The sequence below is a fragment of the Equus asinus genome, chromosome 7, assembly GCF_041296235.1.
Source record: "Equus asinus isolate D_3611 breed Donkey chromosome 7, EquAss-T2T_v2, whole genome shotgun sequence".
NCBI classification, from domain to species: domain Eukaryota; kingdom Metazoa; phylum Chordata; class Mammalia; order Perissodactyla; family Equidae; genus Equus; species Equus asinus.
The window spans coordinates 102,020,446-102,043,332 of NC_091796.1; the positions used below are offsets into that span (position 1 = coordinate 102,020,446).

General features: G+C 36.6%; 1 protein-coding gene across 5 annotated transcripts in view; it reads left to right on the top strand.

Annotated features, from left to right (window-relative positions):
* Nucleotides 1–22,887, top strand: part of VRK1 (VRK serine/threonine kinase 1) — an 80,074-nt gene that overhangs the window by 51,731 nt on the left and 5,456 nt on the right. For 2 of the 5 annotated variants that reach the window (XM_070514282.1, XM_044774291.2), the window contains exons 6-12: nt 1,712–1,820; nt 1,940–2,032; nt 4,054–4,186; nt 4,965–5,085; nt 5,381–5,439; nt 9,067–9,245; nt 20,075–20,165. In XM_070514282.1, the coding sequence (XP_070370383.1) occupies nt 1,712–1,820; nt 1,940–2,032; nt 4,054–4,186; nt 4,965–5,085; nt 5,381–5,439; nt 9,067–9,245; nt 20,075–20,165 (785 nt within the window). The remainder of the gene's footprint in view (nt 1–1,711; nt 1,821–1,939; nt 2,033–4,053; nt 4,187–4,964; nt 5,086–5,380; nt 5,440–9,066; nt 9,246–20,074; nt 20,166–22,887) is intronic. The other 3 variants (XM_070514281.1, XM_044774290.2, XM_070514283.1) reach the window with 2 other exon arrangements.

Consider the following 22,887-nt stretch of genomic DNA (forward strand, 5'->3'; position numbering starts at 1 on the left):
TATTTGTGAAAACAAACATGTACACGTGTCCTTGGTCTCATCCCTTAACCTTTCAAAACCTGTTGTACAAAGGAAATCAGGAAGTAAAAATTATCGTTCTCTCTTTATTATCTTAGAGGTCAGGGTGTTGGAAAATCTTACATGAATAAATACGTTTTGCCACTGACTAATTGTGTTAACTTTGGACAAATCACTTTACCTCTGTAGACATTAATTATTTTATTTATTAAAAGATGTTTAGGCGAGATGATCTCTAATTCTCTTCCAGTTGGAAATGAATAGAAACCTGAACTTTTCATCTGGCATGTTGTCTTTTAATGTTAGCTCTTCCTTTCCTATTGAACTTGTCATATTGTTTTTTATCTTAGAAGCCTACAACATAGAAGGGGATTTTTGTGTCCTACAGATGTTTGTTATTTCAGTACTTTTAGTGGAGTGGTTGAAAGCACGGCCACCGTTTGCTAGAGGACAAATTACAAATCATCAGTTTTCTTCTGCTGTAAAATGGGGCTCATAGGAGCACCCACCTCGTAAGGGTGACCTGCGCCAAGTGCACTGATTCATCCAGAGCGCTTAGAGTAGTCCCGTGCTCGTGCCTAAGCTTCCTAGACTGCTGGCTCTTGTTACGATGATTATTAATCTTATCCACATTGGAAGATATCTTGGTATATTTTGAGTATAGTGTTGTTTTGAGTGATTAAACTAGACAAGTGAGAATCTGGAAAACTTTACAAAGATAAAAGCGGTCTTCCGAGCAAAAGATGAACCGTGTCACTGCAGCCAGGTGATGCTTTTCAGTGCACCCCGAAATAGGACGAGTGGTTATTGAATCTTAGAACTTCAGTGCTGGGAAAGACCTTAGAAAGCATGCAGCCCCACTTTCTCGTTTGATGCCTATGGAAACTGGGGCCCAAAGAAGGAAGGGACTTGGCCAAGGTGATATACTTGTTTTGTGGCAAAACCAAAAGTCTTCACATTTTTCTAGGATATTTGTTCTTCCCTCAAATCTTGTCTGTTGAGTATTTAGTGTACAATCCTTTTACACAATTTAAGCAGTTTTATTGAAATTAGCTATTGTTACAGCATTTCTTGACAGTCTTGATTTTAACAGAATGTTAACACTGCTAACATGTGCCTTAAAAATTGAGAAAAACAGTCACAGGCAGGAAGCTAATATCCAGAAACATAAATTAGCTCTATGAAAAATCAGTGATGTCAATCTTACTCAGAGAGTTTTGTCTTTACTGTGTATGAATCTGTTGGGTTCTCTCTGTGGACCTTGCCTACTAAGACGAGGAGGAGGCCCTCAAGGTAAAATGCACAACAGGAAAGGACTCTCGACTCTTGAGATTTCTGGTCTGAAGAAATTGTTTCAAATGTTTTCCTTTTCTTTTCTTTCGTTCAACTTTCTTATAAACACTGCCTTGAAAAAATTACTTTTTAGGGGCCAGCCCCGTGGCCTAGTGGTTCAGTTTGGTGCACTCCGCTTTGGTGGCCCAGGTTTGGTTCCTGGGTGTGGACCTACACCACTTGTTGGCAGTTGTGCTGTGGCAGTAACCCACATACAAAATAGAGGAAGATTGGCGCAGATGTTAGCTCAGGGCGAATCTTCCTCAGCAAAAAAAATTACAAATCTTACTTTTAGCACTCATTGTGAAGTAGGTTTTCCTGAATTATATTTTGTTCATTGATTTCTCTTGTTTGTCTTTAGTTACAGGTTTATGATAATGGATCGCTTTGGGAGTGACCTTCAGAAAATATATGAAGCAAATGCGAAAAGGTTTTCTCGGAAAACTGTCTTGCAGCTAAGCTTAAGAATTGTATGTGAGCTACATTCTTGTTTTTAATCCAGTAAAGGCTAGTAGTTGTGTTGAAGCTCGGTCCTCTGCTGGTTGGTGTTAGGTACTGCATTGATTTATTCTATATGATACTTTTGTAGCTGGATATTCTGGAATATATTCATGAGCACGAGTATGTACATGGAGATATCAAGGCCTCAAATCTTCTTCTGAGCCACAAGAATCCTGACCAGGTAGCTTTATAACTTAATTCCTACCATTTGAAACCTGTTGTTTGAAAACAAATATGGTTGCTTTGAACTTTTGAACCCATGCAGAAGTTTTACTTTTTGAAGTAGATATGGTAATAATAATATTTCTTCTTGACACTTTTATCTAGTTAACATTCTCCATTTTTGATGCGATTTGTTGGCACTTTATCAAGTTGGCTATTTTTCCCTAAATAATATTCAGGAGAAGTGCTCGTGATACAAAATGAATTTCAAATAGCTATTTGGGGGTGGAAGCTTAAAATTATATAGTGCACCAATGAATTATGTTTGCTTGTCTGCTTTGTCATTTTTTTTCTTTTGTTCAAGAAATCCATCAAATGTAAGTGTTCTGTTACTTGGAAAATTTGGTCTTTAACATGTTGATTATTCAAATCAGTTGGTTTACAGAAATATCTTAGCTGTCTAAATTTGTATGCCCTTAGTGTTTGGAATCCAAATGTGCATTTGTTTAGTTTATTACATTTACATGCCCTCAGTAATTTTTACTTTTTAAGGAACGGGGAAAAACTAATACTATTATACCTTTATTTGGGTCAGTTTAGTTGGAGTGAAGGGATTTATACAATTTTCTTCAAGCTGTTTCCATGATTTTGATAAAAGTAAGGTTTAGTTGGCACTCATAGTTAGGCCACTGTACTTAATCTGTTCCATGTGTATTCTCTTTTCTTACTTGATCTTGTATAAGAAAGGAGTATTTAAACATTTTAAGTGTTTTTATGTCGATCCTCCATACTTGGTTCTTCTTTTTCTCAAGCCTATCATTAACTTCCTCTTGTGTAGTTTTTCCTTTTCTTTGGCTCCCTTTTCTTTTTCTCTCATGTTGGATGTTTGCTTCCCCTTCCCCGTTCCGTTATGGTGGCTGTAAGAGATCTGTATACGTGCGACGGAAGAAAGATGCTATACTATAGCATGCTAATGGAAAAATTGTAAAGGTGGTCACAGAATTTCCAGACATGTTGGTTTTAGATGTTTTTAGGTTAAAAACAAGAAGACAAACAAAGCATAGCTAAGAACCTGAATGATAAGGATTCCATTAATTCAAGTAGACTGGACTTGTACAATATAATAAATAAAAATGCAGTTTATTTCAGTTTGCAGTTGACTAAAACATGCTGCCTTTTATTTATACGGAAATTTTTTTGCAGCTATGTTATCCTTTGGGCGTATGCTTTGGATGGGATTATTTTTCTATTACTAGATGTGTGTGCTAGATCCGTCCCTATATTTCTACTTCAGTTCCCTCTTGTGACCAAATACATACATTTCTGAGTCAGTTACCCAGAATTAGAGATGTAATATATGGCTATGGAATAGAAGAAAACCAAATTTATTAGCTTTGTATGCTAATCAGACCCACATGTATGTGCCCACAGGTATGTCTGTATACAGTATTAAAATTTAGTTTTAATTATAAAGATTTGACTTTGATATATAATATGTAAATGTAGGTAAGAGCCTTATCTAAACGTTTTTCAGATCATTATTATAATTTATGAAATGTTTTTGTGGAGTGAATTGATATTTGATGATTTCATAAGTGAAGACACAGAGGAATAGAAGATAACTAATGTATTATGTGTTTGCAGTCTTATACTTGGTATGTGGCAATTGTTTTGCAACAAGTATTGATGGTTTATTCTGTGGTTAATTTTGGTTTAGACTGTAAGAAAAAGTATGAGGTTTACAATCTTTGCTCAAGTTGAAGACAAGATTACTTGCAAGCATGACACATACTTGTCTGCAAAGTATATAAAGTCAGATGATATTATCTGGACTATAGCTACATGGTCATTTAACCCTGTTAAATAAATGAATCAAGTCTTTGAGAATTAAGTATTTGCTGTTCTTTGCATATTGGATCTAACTCGTTTGGGTGCTGTGGTATGTCACCCTCAAATGACAGTATTTTGTTTCAGGGCTTTAAAGGGGAATATGTGCAGTCATTTGGGCTTTACTGTGTCTTGGTGCTTGGACATTTATAGGTGTACTTGGTAGATTATGGCCTTGCTTATCGGTATTGCCCAGAAGGAATTCACAAAGAATACAAAGAAGACCCCAAAAGATGTCATGATGGCACTATTGAATTCACCAGCATCGATGCGCACAATGGTGTGGGTATGTCAGCAGCACTTGAACAAGAAATAAGAAATACACTGCTAATGTTTTCAGCTGAATTCCTACACGATTCTTAATTCTGCATAAATAAATAAGTAGATAAATGAATAAGAATCGAAGAAGCTGGAGAAAGAAGGGACAAGTTAGACTCCTGCAGTTCTGTAACAGGGCCACTGTGTTCTCTTGCCGTCTTCCTCCCACCCTTCAAAGATTACCAAGGTCTTAGCTGAGAAGGTAGTTCAGTCAGCTGCAGCAAAGGTCTTTTTTGGTTTTATTTAGCTTAATCAGAATGTTGGGGTTTTTTCCCCCTAAAATTGTGGAAGTTTCTTATGTAGCTACAACTTTGTAACAGGTAAACTTTTATTTTGTCACCTATTAGGTTAGGCTGTTTCCTCAGCATTCGTTTCTTTTTTCTGTGCCCAACACGCGGAGGAGCTAAAACTCCTAGTTCTGTGGGCCTCTTAATAGCTTTTAGCGTTTTTAATATCTTTAAGTTTTCCAAGGGCAATGTTAAATGTGTCATTGTTTTATAATTTATTTCCTAGACTAGTAGTCTCAGTTTGAAACTCTAGAGTTTGCCAGTTTGGATTTTAAAGTAAATTATTAGTTGGAGGTAAATTATTTCTTTTATATTGCTCGATATTCAATGCTTTTATTAAATGCAGTCAGAATTTTATGATGACAAACAAGACTATAAAGTTGACTGTTTTACCTTATTGCTTTATATATACTTAAAAATGATGTCAGTATTCCTAAGCTGCCTCTTTTGTGTGCATAGCCCCGTCGCGACGTGGTGACTTGGAAATACTTGGATACTGCATGATCCAGTGGCTCAGTGGGCATCTTCCTTGGGAGGATAATTTGAAAGATCCTAACTACGTTAGAGATTCCAAAATTAGGTAAAAGAAAACATAATAATTTATTTTGGGCAAAATCACGATAAGGCAAGTGTTTTTTAGTCAGAATTTCTTGACGAGAACTATAGTTTTATTGGATACTAATGTAGAAATAAGAAAGTACTCTTAAACAGTAAGATTCTTTGGTTTTTGTTTCAGTTTACTTTAGAAGAATGTCTGTAAGCATGTTTAGGATGTAGCACAATGCTGCTTAATGTGCTATTTACTGTTATTAAACATTAATGACTTTCTGTGGCATCAAGCTTCAAACAATGACTTATTCTTTAATTTTTAACAGATATAGAGAAAATATTGCAGGTTTGATGGACAAATGTTTTCCTGAGAAAAACAAGCCAGGTAGGAAAAGACTTCTTAAATGTTCATAGTGATTTTGTTTTCTTGGAGAGAAAAGAGTTATGATGTCCATGGACTATCCCTTAATGTAAGAGCTGGGTATTTTAGGTGTAATCATTGTAGCGGGTCCTGCTTTCATCAAAAGCACTTTCCTTTCCCAAGGTGGGCTGCGTGAATACTGGAGCTTCATTCAATTATTATTCAGTCCTTTCAGGAAAGGAACCAAATTTCATTCATCAATTCCACTGTATTTTCATTGAGGCTTTATTATGTGCCAGGGACCATTCTAGGCACTAGGGATACACCAGTAAACAAAACAAATAAAAATTCCTGTCCTCATGTAGCTAATGCTCTAGTTGGGAGGGAGAGACAGTAAACAAATGAGTGAATTTTACGGTATATTATGTGGCCATTACTATGGAAAAATAGAAGAAAGCAGGGGAATAGAATTAGGGGGTGGGGATGGGGTGGAGAAGAGGATTGGAATTTTAATTAGGGTGGCCAGGGCTGGCCTGATCGAGGAGGTGACATTTGAGCAGTTGTAGGAAGGAGATAGGGAGTGACTTTTGTGGAAGTCTGGCGAAGAGTGTTCTAGGCAGAAGGAAGGAAGTGCCAGTGTATTTGAGGAATGCATCCTTTCAGGCCATCAAAAGGGCTTTGGCTTTTACTTTGAGCAAGAGTGTAAGGCTTGGAGTAGAAGAGTGACATGAACCGTCTATCTTGAATGGAAGTCTCCCCAGCTTCTGTTTTAAGGATAGACTGCCAAGGGAGCAAGACAGGGTATAAGTGGAGTGGGTTAGGAGGCCGCTGCGATAATCCAAGCAAGAGAGTTAGCAGTGCAGGCGGTGAGAAGGGACCCATCTGGATGTACTTAGAAGTCTTCTCAAGCCTTTGCTCAGCGGTCTTCTTTTCAGGGAGGTCCACCCTGACCTTATTCTGTTTAAAATTGCAGCCTGCCAACCACGTCAAGAAATAGCACCTTATAGGCTTCTCAGAATCCCCCTTGTGCCTCCTGCCGGTCACAAGCCCTCTGGCCTGATGAATCACTAGCCTCACTTCCAGCACCAGGGATTTGTTTTTGAACTATATGGAAGTGGAATCAGAGTCAACGCAACAGATAAAAATCCCCGCCCTCATGAAATGGACATTCTAGTTCTGTTCCAGTCCTTTTTCTTTCACTCAGTATTGTATTTGTGAAATTCATTCCCATTGTTGCATGGGTTTTTTTTAATGTTTTCATTCATTTTTTAACTTTATTGAGGAATAATTGACAAATATAATTGTATATATTCAAGTGTACAACATGTTGATTTGATATACATATGCATTGTAGAATGATTACGAGATCGAGATAATTAACATGTCCATTACCTCACATGGTTAACATAATAAACATTTTTTTTATGATGAGAATGCTTAAGATCTACTCTCAGCAGCTTTTAAGTATGCAATACCGTGTTCTGGACTATAGTCACCATGCTGTACTTCAGAACCTCAGAACCCCACTGCTGCATATTTAACAGTAGTTTATTCTCGTTTCTGTATAGTATTCCATTATGTTTATATACTATTGTTCATCTATGTTGGATTGTTTCCAATCTTTAGTAATTACAGATTGCCAATTACATGTATAGATGTATAGTCTACCTGCAATTGATTATTATGTATTATATGAGGGGGGGTCATATTTCTTCCCCACCCCATAGTTATATCCAGTTGACCCAGCAGCTTTTCTTGAAAAGACCATTCTTTCCCTATGCTGCCACCTTTGTCTTAAGTCAGGTGTGGATCTGTGGATCTGTGTCTGCACTCGTTTCTTTCATTGTTTTTTTGGTCTATTCTTGGGTCTTAATTTCTGTAGCTTTATCTTAAGTCTTGATATCCGATAGTTCCATTCCTCCTGCACTGTCATTCTTTAAACTTGACCCTGCTATTTTGCTCTTCTTGGCATTTTGCATATCTAGGTAAATTTTAGCATCACCTTGTCAGTTGCACACTTCTCCCTCCTTCTCCAGTTTGCTGGAACTTGGAATGGGGTTGCGTCGACCCTATAGACTGAGTGGGGACGTCCACATCTTTGTACCGTTGAGTCTTCCAATCCAGTAACGTGGCGTAGCCTTCATTTAATTTGGTCTCACTTAATTTCTCTCAAGTATGTTTTATAGTTTTCTCTGCAAAAAAATCTTACCCATCTTTCATTGTACTAGATGCTTTTTGATGCTATTGTGATACATATTTTTTTAAATTTCATTTTCCAATTGCTTGTTGCTAATATATAGAAATAGATTTTTATATATTTACCTTGCATCCTGTGACCTTGTTAAATATATCTATTCTAGTTGTTTTTTATAGATTCCTTAGGATTTTCTACATATACTATCATGTTTGTGAATAAACTGTCTTATGTCTTCCATCCCACTCTTTATGCCTTCTATTTCTTTTCTTGCCTTACTGTGGGTGGAAAGTGTACATGAGTGTTGTACTGAACAGAAGTGATGAAAGTGGACGTCCCTGCCGTTTTCCTCCCTCAGAGGAAAGGTTTTCAGTATTTTACCAGACTAGATGTTCGCTTCAGGCTTTCTGTAGAGCCCCTTTATCAGATTAAGAAAGTGGAAGGGACAGATCTTCGGTCTCTTTTGTCCTCCTGTATCCCAAGTATCTGGAATTGTGCCTGGCACATAGTAGGAGCTTATGAAATATTGGAATGAATGCGTGTGTATCTATATGTGTGTATGTAGCACTGATGGGATTTCTTGACTTACTGGATGTGGGCTGTGGGAAGAGAAGATTGCAGGTTTGTGGAGCTGGAAGGGTGGAATTCCCAGTAACCGAGACAGGGAAAAGCACAGGGGGAGCAGGTTTGAGTCGTCGGTCAGGAGTTTAGATTTGGATTTGTTGGGATTTGAGATGACGCTTTATATCCAAGGACCAGTATATGAGGCAGTGGATATACAAGTCTTGAGGTCAGGAGAAGGGGCTAGGCTGGGGATGTACCTGTGTGAGTCATTAGCCTAAAGATGGGTTTTTAATGTCGGGAAGTGTTGATCTTGATGTAAGATTTCTTTTTATGGATGTGGTTCTGCCGCAGTGTACAGTAAACCTTTTATCATGCAGAAGCTGGTTTTTCTCTTTTATGGGAAAATAAGGCCTTTTTTCTTCAGTGTGTTTTTGGTATGTTTTATTTTTCATTTATACAAAGAATGCATCTATCTTCTATGGAACTAGTGGCTTCCATGGAAAAAAAATATTGACCATAATATACATTATTCTTAAGCACATTTTACTTCATAATCTTTATTCTAGGTCCTTTCATACTTTTTTATAGCTTTAAAACTACAGCAGTTATTTTTGCAAATGTTTAAATTTTAAGTATTTCTTTTATTGTCTCTCACAATTACAAAAATGTTTTTACATCGTATCTCAAAATACATTTTTTATTTGACTTGCCCGACAATTCCTGAGTGAAAAAGCATACTTTACATTGAAGAAGTGATTGGGGAAAAACCATATTTTAACAAGATATACACTTGCATTCTAATTTTACTATAACCACAGATTATTTTCTTAGAAGAGATAAATATGTTGTATTTATGATTAAAAACTTACAAAATAATTGTGTTATTCTTTTAGATGAAATTGCTAAATACATGGAAACAGTGAAATTACTGGACTATGCCGAAAAACCTCTTTATCAGAATTTACGAGATATTCTTTTGCAAGGACTCAAAGCGATAGGAAGTAAGGATGATGGCAAACTGGACTTCAGTGTTGTGGAGAATGGAGGTTTGAAAACCAAAACTATAACAAAGGTGAATTTTGTTATCGAATTATCCTTTGGACTTCCTGTGATTATAATTGCAACAAATACTAATTTTAGAGAAGTAAGTCAGTAGCTCAGTAAAGAAAATAATAACAGATTTCTTGGCAATTAAATATTTATTTTCATTCTATAAAGGCAAACTCTTTATGATACAGAAAATCATATAGAGGGTTGTAGAAAAATGAATATTTATATATTTCTTTTGTACAGTAGCAGTTATTCAATTCCTAAGAAGATTCTAACTTGGGATGCTAAGATCTGGCACAGGGACTGGACAGGGTGCTAAGTGCATAGTTTGTGTCCTTTTCTTCCAAGTCGCCCCCTAGATTGATCTGAATCTCAGGTTTTCCTTCTTTGTGGGTGTGGTCATTTGAACCATTGGTATTTGAAAAATTACCATTTGAAAGTTTCTTTGTTTGTTGGTGTGGTGTGTTTACCATTTGAACATTATTTTGCTTTTTACAGAAATGTCATTATGTAAAGCTATGTATCTGTATATAAGGGGATTAGCTTTTTGGAGAGAAATGTTAAGAAATAGTGAACTTCATGGTAGAAGTATTATGCAGGCATGTAAATAACTCCTAGTATCACTTTATATTTAGATTTTATAGGTATACATTAACTTACTGGTTTATTATTGCTTATTTTTAATAATTATTGATCAACCTATTGATTTCCTTTACAATCTGAAATTATTTAATAAAATGTGTTAGCTGCTTTTATACAAAAAAGGAAAACTACTTTTAGAAGAAAGATCTTTTTACATTATTGACCTGCTTTACTGTCATTAACTCTAAGTTCCAGTAGATTTCTTTGGAAATCTCATATTCCAAACTATGAGAAAAAGAGTTAAAAACAAATTTTCTCTCTTTAACATAAACAGTGTATTAAAAGATTTTCATAATTCTTTCTAACAAAGAAGCTAGGAGTTTTGAAATTGGATCATGAATTTGACTTTTTGGCAAATAGTAGGTCACTTTGTAATTTCATCACAGAATCTGAAATTAGACACATGCATCTACATATACATTTTTTTCTTTCGCAAGTTTTGTCTTAATTGCATCTGCTCCATTTTTGTGGTCAACAAATGTGCTGAAAGCCACATCCAGCTTTGAAATGGAGAGGATGAATGGAAGCCTGAGTGGAATTTTTCAGGGGGGTAGTAAACTTTAGTCTGCATGCATATATAAATGTTCAGCCTGCATCTTCTTGCTCAGGACAGATTTCTTTACATCAATATTTATAGCGAGCTTCTGTAGTGTTTTTCTCTAGAATTTTGTGACTGAGAAGTCAAGATCTCTGTTACAGTGAGAACCTGTCCACTGCCACTCCCCTTCCTTTGCAATTCACTGTTTGGACCTTTGTGCTGGAGGAAACTTGGTTTCTGCAGGTTGGCTGACTTTACAGCTGAATAGGTCAGTCTGCTGCAGAGCTGGCATCTGTGACTTTGTAATTCTCCTGTGTCCTTGGGTAGTTCAGAAGTGGAAATTTCCTGTTGGATCATTCCCTATGTGTAAAGCTTCGTTTAGAGGGGGAAATGAATACCAAGTTGAACTCCTTCATTAGTTTACTGCTTTTTTTGGTCCTTGTGGCTGACACAGCACTATGTTTTGTATTAAAAGGAAATTAAAAGTTAAGATTAGGTAAGATCATGAAGCTGCTTGGTAGCCATGTAACTGTAGATGAGTTATTAATTTTGTTGGCCTTTTGTCTTTTTGTTTATAAAGTGAAAGAGTTGAACCAGACCAGTTTCTTTCTTTTTTTTTTTAAGATTCTCTTTTTTTCTTTTTTAAGCCCCAGAACATTTTCTTCAAATAAATTGTAGATACCCCATATCTAAAACAGATAAAAGCAGAGCTCCACTGACTGGAAAGTTGGGGGCTCCCTATAAGGAAAAGCATTCTCTTCTGAGAAGTTAGTATTCCATTTCTTTTTTAGCAAGGGGTATATAATCAAGATGTCTTTTTTTGCTCTGGTTACCAGGAAGCTCAGAGCTAAATATGATGCTTAATCATAGAAACTATATTAATCCTTATAATTAGCATATTTGCTCCCTCCTTTTTCCCTTTGTCATAATTTGTTTTTTTCAGATTTATTATTCAGATAATCCATATTTAACTGTAGTTTTTGTTTTGGAACCCATTCCTGTCTTACAAATCCATTTTTAGAATTGCAAAGGACCTTAGAGATCATTACATGAATTATACAAATTCGAGCATTTGAACTGAAGTTTTTTAACTCTTTTCATTATACACCACTTCCTCCAACTCAATAGATGATTTATTTATAAAAATCTTTGCTAATGCCTTATTTTTTTTTTATTTTTTCCAGTTTTATTGAAACATAATTGACATACAGCACTGTATATATTTAAGTTGTACAGCATAATGATTTGACTTACTTATATCGTGAAATGATTGCCACAATGAGTTTAGGAAAAAAATAAGTTAAAAAAATAGATGTTGTTTGTATTTGTCAGTCTCAAATCTCTTTTGGAAAGGCGTAGTTTAAACAATTCAATATATATTTCTCTTTCTGTTCCTAAGAGATATCCATTATGGTAAAACCTATAAGAATTGATCAACAGTGGAATGAAGCAAGGTTTTTCTGTCCACTTTTTTTATAGCCATGCTTGATTATGTTACAGTGTATTTGGAAACTAGAGTGAAATATGAATTTATCCACTTGGAAGTGTTTTCATCCTCAGGACCCTAAGAGTTTTATTTAAAGTACAGAATCTTGGGCTGACATAAAGCTGAAGAAGAAAGAGTCGAGGGGCCGGCCCTGTGGCCGAGTGGTTAAGTTCGCACGCTCCGCTGCGGTGGCCCAGGGTTCGGATCCTGGGCGCGGACATGGCATCACTCGTCAGGCCGTGTTGAGGTGGCATCCCATATGCCACAACTAGAAGGACCTGCAGCTAAGATGTACAACTATGTACCGGGGGGATTTGGGGAGATAAAGCAGGAAAAGAAAAAAAAAAACAAAGAGTCGAATTATCAATCTCCCCTCGAGAAGTACACAGCCAAAGATGTTCACTGTTGATGAGTGTCTTTGGAATCTGGCACTGTGGTTCCAACAGTTATTGGATTCAGGGTGTACTCTTAAATCAACATTCAACAATTATGTATAAGGTCTAATTTATGTACCTGGTCTAGGCTTGGTCCCTGGGGCCACAAAGATCAATAACATGTAGTTCCATCCTTAAAGAATTCCTCCCTGTCCCATCTGGGTTAAGAACAGCTTAATTTACTGGAAGGAAGGAAGTTAAAAGGACATTAATGCCTCCATTAGCTGTTTTCTTGTAGGGTTTTCATTAAGTTGCTTGCCCAAGCCAGCAAAAAGGGCTGTTTATTAGACTCTCTTGGGGCTCATCCCTGGAGAGTCTTTGAGTAGGTCTAGACTGTGGCCCTGCGGTTTGCATTTTATTTTCTTTTTCAGACCATATATATAACAATATATGTTGTTCCCCATGAATGATGTGCGCGTTACCGTTCTTTCCACCTCCCAAGTTTTTTGGTTTTCCAAGTTATATTGTGCTAGTTGGCTTTTCTAGAGTTTCTCTGAAAAATTATTAACCATTGTTAAATAAATCCCTGCTAGCACTTAGCCTGGAATGTGGTTCCAAGAGTTGAACAAGAGCAAAGACTTCCCACTGCAAGTCAGTGGCCTACGGCTGCCCTGGTGGATGGATTCCTATCTCTTTGAGGCGATTGCACTTCATGCAGTATTTAATTCATAACATGTAGTCTGTAGTTTAAGTCACATTACCCCAAATATACCCTCTGAATTTGGGGGAAATCTATCTAGCTTTTTTAGCGTGATAGAGTAGTCGAGAGAAACCATATTTTAAGTATGTACATTTAGATTGTTGAGGTTGGTACCTTTTGTTCTGTTTTGTAATGATAGTGTAGCCATAGTTGTATATTGAAGAGGATTCAGTGTTTACTAACGAATCTTTTCCTTTAGTCCCCCATTGTTGAGTTCATTGTTTTGAATCTCATCTTATTTGGCTGGATTTTTTCAAGTAGCTTTTTCTCTCTAAATTTTTGTTTGTTTGTTTGTTTGTTTTATTAAGGTTATAAAAGTTAACATCCTTGTGAAATTACAGTTGTACATTATTATTAGTCATGTTGTAGGTACACCACTTCACCCCTAGTGCCCTCCCCCCACCCCCCTTTCCCCTGGCAACCACCGATCAGTTCTCTTTGTCCATATGTTAACTGCCACCTATGAGTGGAGTCATACAGAGTTCATCTTTCTCTGTCTGGCTTATTTCACTCAACATAATACTCTCAAGGTCTATCCATGTTGTTGTGAATGGGACGACTTTGTCCTTTTTTATGGCTGAGTAGTATTCCATTGTATATATATACCACAACTTCTTTATCCAGTCGTCAGTTGCTGGGCACTTTGGTTGGTTCCATGACTTAGCTATTGTGAATAATGCTGCAATGAAGATAGGGGTGCGTGGAACTTCTGGAATTGCTGATTTCATGTTCTTAGGATATATACCCAGTAGTGGGATGGCTGGGTCATAAGGTATTTCTATTCTTAACTTTTTGAGGAATCTCCATACTGTTTTCCATAGTGGCTGCACCAGTTTGCATTCCCACCAACAGTGTATGAGGGTTCCCTTTTCTCCACAGCCTCTCCAATGTTTGTCACTCTTGGTTTTGGATATTTTTGCCATTGTAACAGGTGTAAGGTGATATCTTAGTGTAGTTTTGATTTGCATTTCCCTCATGATTAGTGATGATGAGCATCTTTTCATGTGTCTGTTGGCCATCTGTATATCTTCTTTGGAGAAATGTCTGTTCATGTCCTCTGCCCATTTTGTAATTGGGTTATTTGATTTTTTATTGTTGAGTCGTGTGAGTTCTTTGTATATTATGGAGATTAACCCTTTGTCGGATAAATAACTTGTGAATGTTTTTTCCCAATTAGTGGGGTGTTTTTTTGTTTCAATCCTGTTTTCCCTTGCCTTGAAGAAGCTCTTTAGCCTGATGAAGTCCCATTTGTTTATTCTTTCTATTGTTTCCCTCATGTGAGGGGTTATGGTGTCCGAAAAGATTCTTTTGAAGCTGATGTCAAAGAGTGTGCTGCCGATATTCTCTTCTAGAAGACTTATTGTTTCAGGCCTGATCTTTAGGTCTTTGATCCATTTTGAGTTTATTTTAGTAAATGGTGAAAAAGAATGGTTGATTTTCATTCTTTTACATGTGGCTGTCCATTTTTCCCAGCACCATTTGTTGAAGAGACTTTCTTTCCTCCATTGTAGGCCCTCAGCTCCTTTGTCAAAGATTAGCTGTCCATAGATGTGTGCTTTTATTTCTGGGCTTTCAATTCTGTTCCATTGATCTGTGCATCTGTTATTGTACCAGTACCATGCTGTTTTGATTACTGTGGCTTTGTAGTATGTTTTGAAGTCAGGGATTGTGATGCCTCCAGCTTTGTTCTTCTTTCTCAGGATTGCTTTAGCAATTTGGGGTCTTTTGTTGCCCGATAAGTATTTTTGGATTCTTTGTTCAATTTCTGTAAAGAATGACATTGGAATTCTGATTGGGATAGCATTTAATCTTTAGATTGCTTTAGGTAGTATGGACATTTTAACTATGTTTATTCTTCCAATCCATGTGCATGGAATGTCTTTCCATCTCTTTATGTCGTTGTTGATTTATTTCAAGAAGGTCTTGTAGTTTTCGTTGTATAGATCTTTCACTTCCTTGGTTAAATTTATCCCAAGGTATTTTATTCTTTTTGTTGCTATCGTGAATGGGATTGAGTTCTTGAGATCTTTTTCTGTTAGTTCATTGTTAGCATATAGAAATGCTACTGCTTTGTGTATGTTGATTTTATACCCTGCAACTTTGCTGTAGTTGTTGATTGTTTCTAATAGTTTTTCTATGGATTCTTTGGGGTTTTCTATATATAAGATCATGTCTTCTGCAAAGAGCGAGAGTTTTACTTCTTCGTTGCCTTATTTGGATTCCTTTTATTTCTTTTTCCTGCCGAATAGCTCTGGCCAACACCTCCAGTACTGTGTTGAATAAGAGTGGTGAAAGTGGACACCCTTGTCTTGTTCCTGTTCTGAGAGGGATGGGTTTCAGTTTTTGTCCGTTGAGTATGATGTTGACTGTGGGTTTGTCATATATGGCCTTTATTATGTTGAGGTACTTTCCTTCTATACCTGTTTTATTGAGGGTTTTTATCATAAATGGATGTTGGATCTTGTCGAATGCTTTCTCTGCATCTATTGAGAAGATCATGTGGTTTTTGTTCTCACATTGTTAATGTAGTGAATCACGTTGATTGACTTGCGGATGTTGAACCATCCCTGTGTCCCTGGTATAAATCCCACTTGATCATGGTGTATAATCTTTTTGATATATTGCTGTATTCGGTTTGCCAAAATTTTGTTGAGGATTTTTGCATCTGTGTTCATCAGTGATATTGGCCTGTAGTTTTCCTTCTTTGTGTTGCCCTTCTCAGGTTTGGGGATCAGGGTGATGTTGGCTTCATAGAATGTATTAGGGAGTGCTCCATCTTCCTCTATTTTCTGGAACAGTTTGAGAAGGATACGTATTAAATCTTCTTTGAATGTTTCGTAGAATTCTCCAGAGAAGCTGTCTGGTCCTGGACTCTTATTTTTGGGGAGGTTTTTGATTATTGTTTCTATTTCTTTACTTCTGATTGGTCTATTCAGATTCTCTATTTCTTTCTGATTCAGTTTGGGTAGGTTGTATGAGGCTAGGAATTTATCCATTTCTTCTAGGTTGTTCAATTTGTTGGCATATAGTTTTTCATAGTATTCTCTTACGATCCTTTGTATTTCTTCGGTATCTGTTGTGATTTCTCCTCTCTCCTTTCTAATTTTATTTATTTGAGACTTCTCTCTTTCTTTTTTTTTAGTGAGTCTGGCTAAGGGTTTGTCGATTTTGTTAATTTTTTCCAAGAACCAACTCTTTGTTTCATTGATCCTTTCTACTGTCTTTTTTGTTTCAATATCATTTATTTCTGCTCTAATTCTTATTATTCCCCTCCTTCTGCTGACTTTGGGCTTTGTTTGTTCTTTTTCTAATTCCTTAGGTGTCGTTTGAGGTTGTTTATGTAAGATTTTTCTTGCTTATTGAGGTGAGCCTGTATTGCAATGAATTTCCCTCTTAGGACTGCCTTTGCTGCATCCCAAATAATTTGGTACGGTGTGTTTTCATTTTCATTTGTCTCCTGATAATATTTGATTTCTTCTTTAATTTCTTCAATAATCCATTGTTTGTTCAGTAGCATGTTGTTTAGTCTCCACACTTTTGGCCCTTTCCCAGCTTTATTCTTGTAGTTGACTTCTAGTTTCATAGCATTGTGATCAGAAAAGATGCTTGATATTATTTCAACCCTCTTGAACTTACTGATGCTTGCTTTGTTTCCCAAGATATGGTCTGTCCTTGAGAATGTTCTGTGCACGCTTGAGAAGAATGTGTAACTAAATCCCTGCTTTTGTAAATATTGTGCTGTAACGTGTTTGCTTTACCTTCGTAGAAGATATGGTCTATCTTTGTTTTTTAGTTACTGTTGAGTAACAAATGTTCTATTTTTGATTACCATTAAGGAAGTTAATAATAGTTTGTAAATTGTATAGAGCTGCATGGTGATTTCAGGTGGCCCTAATCAGATAAATAAAATAAGACTAACTGATTAGTACAGTCACGTGTTTGTGTTTAGACTTCTTGGTTCTTTGACTCATATGCAGTACCAAACATTAAAAAATTGTAAGCTATGTATTCTAAGTTTTCATAATAAACGTTTATGACTTTAGTAAAAAAGAGGAAAAAACCAACAACAGTCCCTGGGTACTCATCTCCTTTGATGTAACCGTGAATCTGAGTGGCTCTTCTGAGAGGCTCTTGAAAGCTTCTAGAGGTGATCTTTTGATGTTTGGCCTGGGAAGCAAAAAATTGGTCTTTGGTTTTTGCCTCTGAAGATTTTTATTCTCTCTTCCTTTAAAGCAGTTGTAAGTCTATAACTGGTCTCCAATCAGTGTTTATACTGTTAGTAAGTTAGCAGTCCAAGCGCATCTAGCTGATTTGTCTTTCTGTTTCTAAATTGGAAGTGAGAAGCTGCTAACTAAATTTTAGCCTAGCATATCTGAACACTTCAAAAATACGAAATGTAATATATACACTAATGCCCTTTGAAATAAACCTAATTTTTTGAAGCTATTTTAGCTGTGTTGAATTAAAAGAAAACTCTATCCTAAATTTATTTTATAAGTTACTGTTGTGTGTCATACAATGTTTTGGTTTCATTTATAAATGCAAATAAAGGCACCTGTGAGACCTGGTACGGAATATGACACACTCAGAGATTAGCATAGTCACTTTGCAAAGCCGTTTTCAGTTCAGAGAGAACCAAAATATGCACTATCTGAAGCCTAAGATATTGACAGATAAAAAAATGAAGCATTTAGAGATAATCAGGAGAAAGAAGCTGGCAGCAAATTGTTTGGAATGTTACTCATTGTTTTATAAAATGAGTAACATACTTAGATACTATTAAACTTGCAGGCTTTGTTTTTTTTAAATTGGTCTTAGTCTGTAGATCATTGGCCCTTTCTACCCAGACTACATACATTGTCAGAAAAGTTGGGCGGGAGATACCCAGCTGGTGTGGATTAATAAAATTCAGTGCTTTACCTAATGCGTACGGCTTAAAACACAGGTGTTTCTTTTGTTGGTTGAATACTGTCTGATTTTCATTCCTATGTAATTTACCTGCATGGAGATTAAGAAAGCTCCTTTTTATTAAATAAGCTTGAAAACAAGATGAATGCACTAGGTTCTTGGGTAGAATGTATTGGAAGGCTCCCTTTATGATGAGCATTTAAAAACCTGCCCTCCTGAAACTGGAAAATGCTCTCTCCTGTATGGAAAGCAATATAGTGCTGAAATATTCCTCCTTAATTTTGGTCCGAATGAACAAAAGTGTCTGTGTTTATTCCTGCCTAATGCATCACAAATCTGCTGACATGCTAACCTTGGAGTCTTGGCTGGCGTTAATCAGGCCTGTGCACCGGCAGGAAAGATGTACCTAATGCACTCCATCAGTGCAGTTTGCATATGGAAGTTCTCACAGGGGAGCTGCCCTGTGCCAGCTGAGGGTTACCTGCCCACTGCAGTTATTGTATGTAATTATCGAACCAATCTGTTCAGCCCAGCAGGGTTTAGATGGTAATCATGAAGCAACACTTTGGAAAAGAAAGATGTAAGGCACTCTCCCCTTCTCTCATCAGTTATATGAAGTTACAGATACTCTTACAGCTATTTTTGAGAAGCAATACCTCCATATACAAATCTGCTAAATGATTGCCTTTTAAAGTTCTTAAGGTTTAGTCAAGTTGTTATTTTTGTATATGTGCAGCATTTTCTTTAGGAACATGGTGGGTATCTCTGAGTTCTAGTCTTTCCACAGTCACCTTAAGAATATTTTGAAACAGTGGGATTAATTGTAATACATAGAAAATAACAGTTCTGACCATTTGGAGGCTTTAAGTTACTGTAGTTTGAATAGAGCTGAGCTTTTCCATGTAGTTCTCTCTGGAACAGAACCCATGGTTGTCATTAGCACAAAGAACAGTGTGCTCTCAGCAGGTATTATGTGCTTTTATAGCTGTACACAGAATGGCCTGAAGCAGGGAAAATTCTAGATGAAGTTTAACTTAATGCTAATGGTTAGAAAATATAAACAAGGACGTTCTGTTGCATTGTGAATCAGAAATTTGAGAAGTATCAGATGATTTTCTAAATGATACCGACTTATTTTAGGTAACCTAGAGAAGCTTTGAGTTATAATTTGGTTGTTAACACATTTAAATTTGAGACTACGTGGGATAAAGTTATATGAAAAATACAAATTTTTAAATTTATTACTAATGTCCTTCTGTAGTTATGCCTGCATACAGAGATGTTAAGTAATTTAAAGAGTTCACACAGGACCTAACCAGTTAGAAAATGCTGTAGTGATAGAAAGTAATAAAAAGAAATCAAATGACCACTTGGGAAGAATGGATGGTGACAGACTGTCAACATTAACTCCTAAGTGACACTCACTAGAAAAGTAAATAGAAAATAGGAAAGACCTGAGAGGATGGTGGAAAATCCAGCCTGTTTTTGAGATTTTAGTAGAGCTAGGTCCTTTTCAGACTCTTCGTTTACAGTAAGATTTATGGCCCTCTTAAACTTTTAATAAAAAATATACCAAAAGAAAACATTTGTTAGAAGTTTGCCATTATTGATTCATGAATAGAATGTTACTACCAATTTATAGAGTATAACCACTGACACAATGTGTGGGACAAGGCATATATTTTCCCATTTATCAAATAGATTTACACCCTCCCACACACACATTGTAAGATGGAAGAGTAAGTATCATTGGCCTGAGTGGTGATATCAAATTTGTAAAACATATGTTTTTAAAAGAGAGTTTCTATATAATCAGTCCTGATGGTTACAACATGGCTTTCGTTGATGAAGTAACTATATGAAGCATAAAAAGTTAGAGGTGGATGTAGCCAACATACCCACCGTCCAGACCAACTGTATAGTTGAAGGTTCTCTTAATCCCATTTTCTTCCATCCCTCACCCCTTCCCTTAAATTACCACTACCCTGAAGTTCTGTATAGTCTTTCTGTATGTTTTGACAAACTCACACATGTATAGATTCATATATATACTAATAGATGGTACGATTGTATATTTACTCATTTGACCGTCAGAGCACATCTCTCTCTCTCTCTCTCTTTTTTTTAATCTTTTAAATGTAAGAAGAGAAAGAAGGAAATTGAGGGCAGCACAGAATCTATTGTTGAAGATATGGAATGCTCAAATACACAGACAGAGGAGGCCACACAAACTCGTAAGTTCAACAGTCTTGCTTATTAACTTCTTCCATATATAAATGCAAATTTCATCTCCTTCCACTAGATAAGGAGTTAAAACTTGGGTCATAACATTTTTATGTTATAATAGAATATCATATAAGACGATCTTACATTTGTGTAGTTTGTATCATAGTCTTTTGTACACACATTGTGTTATTTACTGTTCACAATAATCAGGAAGTTGGGAGCTACTCTCATTTTGCAGATATGGAGCCCAAGACACTCAGTGTTTAAATGACAGAGCCATTGTGAAGGGTTAGATGTAGAGACCAGCGCTCTTAACTCCCAGGCCAGTGTCTTTCCATTTCTGCACGCTGATCCACATATGCGTGTCTATACTCTGGGCATGGTAGTGAACGTCAGGAGTCAGGCGGTGAGTACGCGGCTTACTGTAGCTGCCTGATCATTCCCCACAAAGTCTGCCAACTCTTCTTATCTCTCAACGAGGTGGGACCAAGGAATTAAAGCCTCGAATCAGCACTTTTCAAAGCCCTTAAAGCAAAAAGCAAGGAATACAGTCACTTCTTAGATGGCTCGTACACGGTGCTGCAGGCACTTCCAGTACGGAGTAGGTCCCGAACTGACATTAGCAAAGGCAGCTCTGCAAAGGGCGGAACGAGGTTGAACTGGGGTGTGGTTAGTAAACGCCAGTCCGTGGTATGTAGGCTCACCTGGGGGTGGCTCGAAAGGACGAAGAATGTGTTCCAGATTTCATGAGAGATGAGTTACTTGACTCTATGAGGAAAGATGCACTACTGGCTATAATACCATTTTTTCCTTTTTTTTTTTGTTAGCTAATCTCTCTTTGTCTGCCTTTGGTTATTTATTATTTTGTCAGTCCTGAAATATTTCTTGATTTCTGATAGGAAAGGCTTATTTTTGGTAAAAATTTCATTGACGCGTAAGTGCCCTATTGAGTCAGGCCAGTGATGTATTTTACCTACCTTTTGACAAGTGGCGCTGGTGCGTGTTTGTGCAAATCGAAAATTTCCCTTTCAAGGAGAATCATCTTTGTCCTGATTTTTTTTACCATTTTCTTCATTACATGTTATGGATAGGACATCCCTAGGTTTATGTGAATTTACCCAAGAGAATACTTGGGTCATTTGCAGAGGGAGTGTGTCCCTTCGTTCTGGAGGCTGCCGGGTTTGAAGTAGTTCCTCTCTCTTTGCGGCTGCCGTCTTCCATTCCCTCCTGTTTTCTCTTTTTGTCCTCCTCTCCTGTCTTGTTCATTTTGTTATTAGGAAGTGAGGAGTCCCGAGGAGCAGTACATGGAGGCATGTCTGAGCCAGAGGCTAGCAGCAGCAGCTATGACAGTGAGTGGGAGCAAAATTAAGGAGCATTTATAGAGTAATGTGCTTACTTAAAAGAAAAATCCCTTAAATTTTAAAACCAGCGGTGTTAGTTTAGGAAAGGTCCCGCACTGTTTGAGTAAGCTCAATCCCCATTCAGACCACAGCAAATTCACAGCTGGGCGTGGCGACCACTCACGCCTCTCTTGCTTGCTCGGAGGCCATTTGTTACATGAACTTTCCTTAATGAGCAGCAGAGGTATTTGTGTTGATACATAAATGATTTTAAATTCCACTATAATTATGAGAAATGTTTTTTTACCTAAAATTTTAATTTGAGGTCCTTATACTGATGGTTTTTACTGTGAAAAAATATATTAGTCTATGTTTTTGTAATGGCAAGAGAACAGGCTTCATTGCTAATTTAAGGAGAACAATCCCGATTGTTTTTACATAAAAAAAGTGAAAGAACAATCACAGTCTGCCTTAGTCATGCAAACGCCGAATCGTTTTACTTCACACTGTTGATTTTCTGCTGTAATTCACTTCTTCCCTAAAGCAGGAGTCCAGTTAAGCTATTTTACTATCTAAATATTCAAAAATGGGAGAAATAGTACATGATTACCTGAGATGGTAAAATGTTATTGCTTCTAGCAAAAAAAGAAAAAACAAAAACAAAGGTTCATGAAAATGTATGTATTTGTGTTCATCAGTTGAAAATAACTTGAAGGAGAAGGTACATTATTATATTGATTTTTTTTTTTAAAGAAATATATAGTATAATTCAGTGAATTCTGTGTTTTAGAGCTTTAAGATTTTGTGTCATGAACGTGTTTCAATAATGGTTACCTCTAACAGCAGCTTTAGAAATGTCAGTTTCTTCATTAACAATTTTATTTTCAAACACAATTTATGGTTTACAATATGGTGAGAGATTTTTCTCACTGTGTGATCTTTCAGAATGCTGTGCCTAGCAAAATGGGAGCAACTTTCCTTTAATATCTATTTAGACCATTTTAAAAACGTGTATAATTTTCTTGATACACCTAAACTCATTTTGACTAGTTGGGGGTCTATTGTGTAAGAACACATTCTGAAAGCTTTCAAAATGTGTATTGTGTAGGTTTTCTCAAAGAAAGAGAGGGGATGACGGGGTGGTTTTCAAGAAGAACAGAGGCCTCTAATCCTTTTATTTTTATGCAAGGCGTAATTTTTACCAATTGAGAAAATTTGGTTGTTTGCTGCAAGTAATTTTTTCCCCCACAAAATGATAAGCCTTAAAAAACCATGCATATTCTGGCACTTCAAAACCATGCCAATATTTCAGAATTGTACTAAAAATTAGTTAACGTAGCCATGATATTTATGGCTAGTGTACTTTGTCCCTTCTGTTCATAAAATGGGC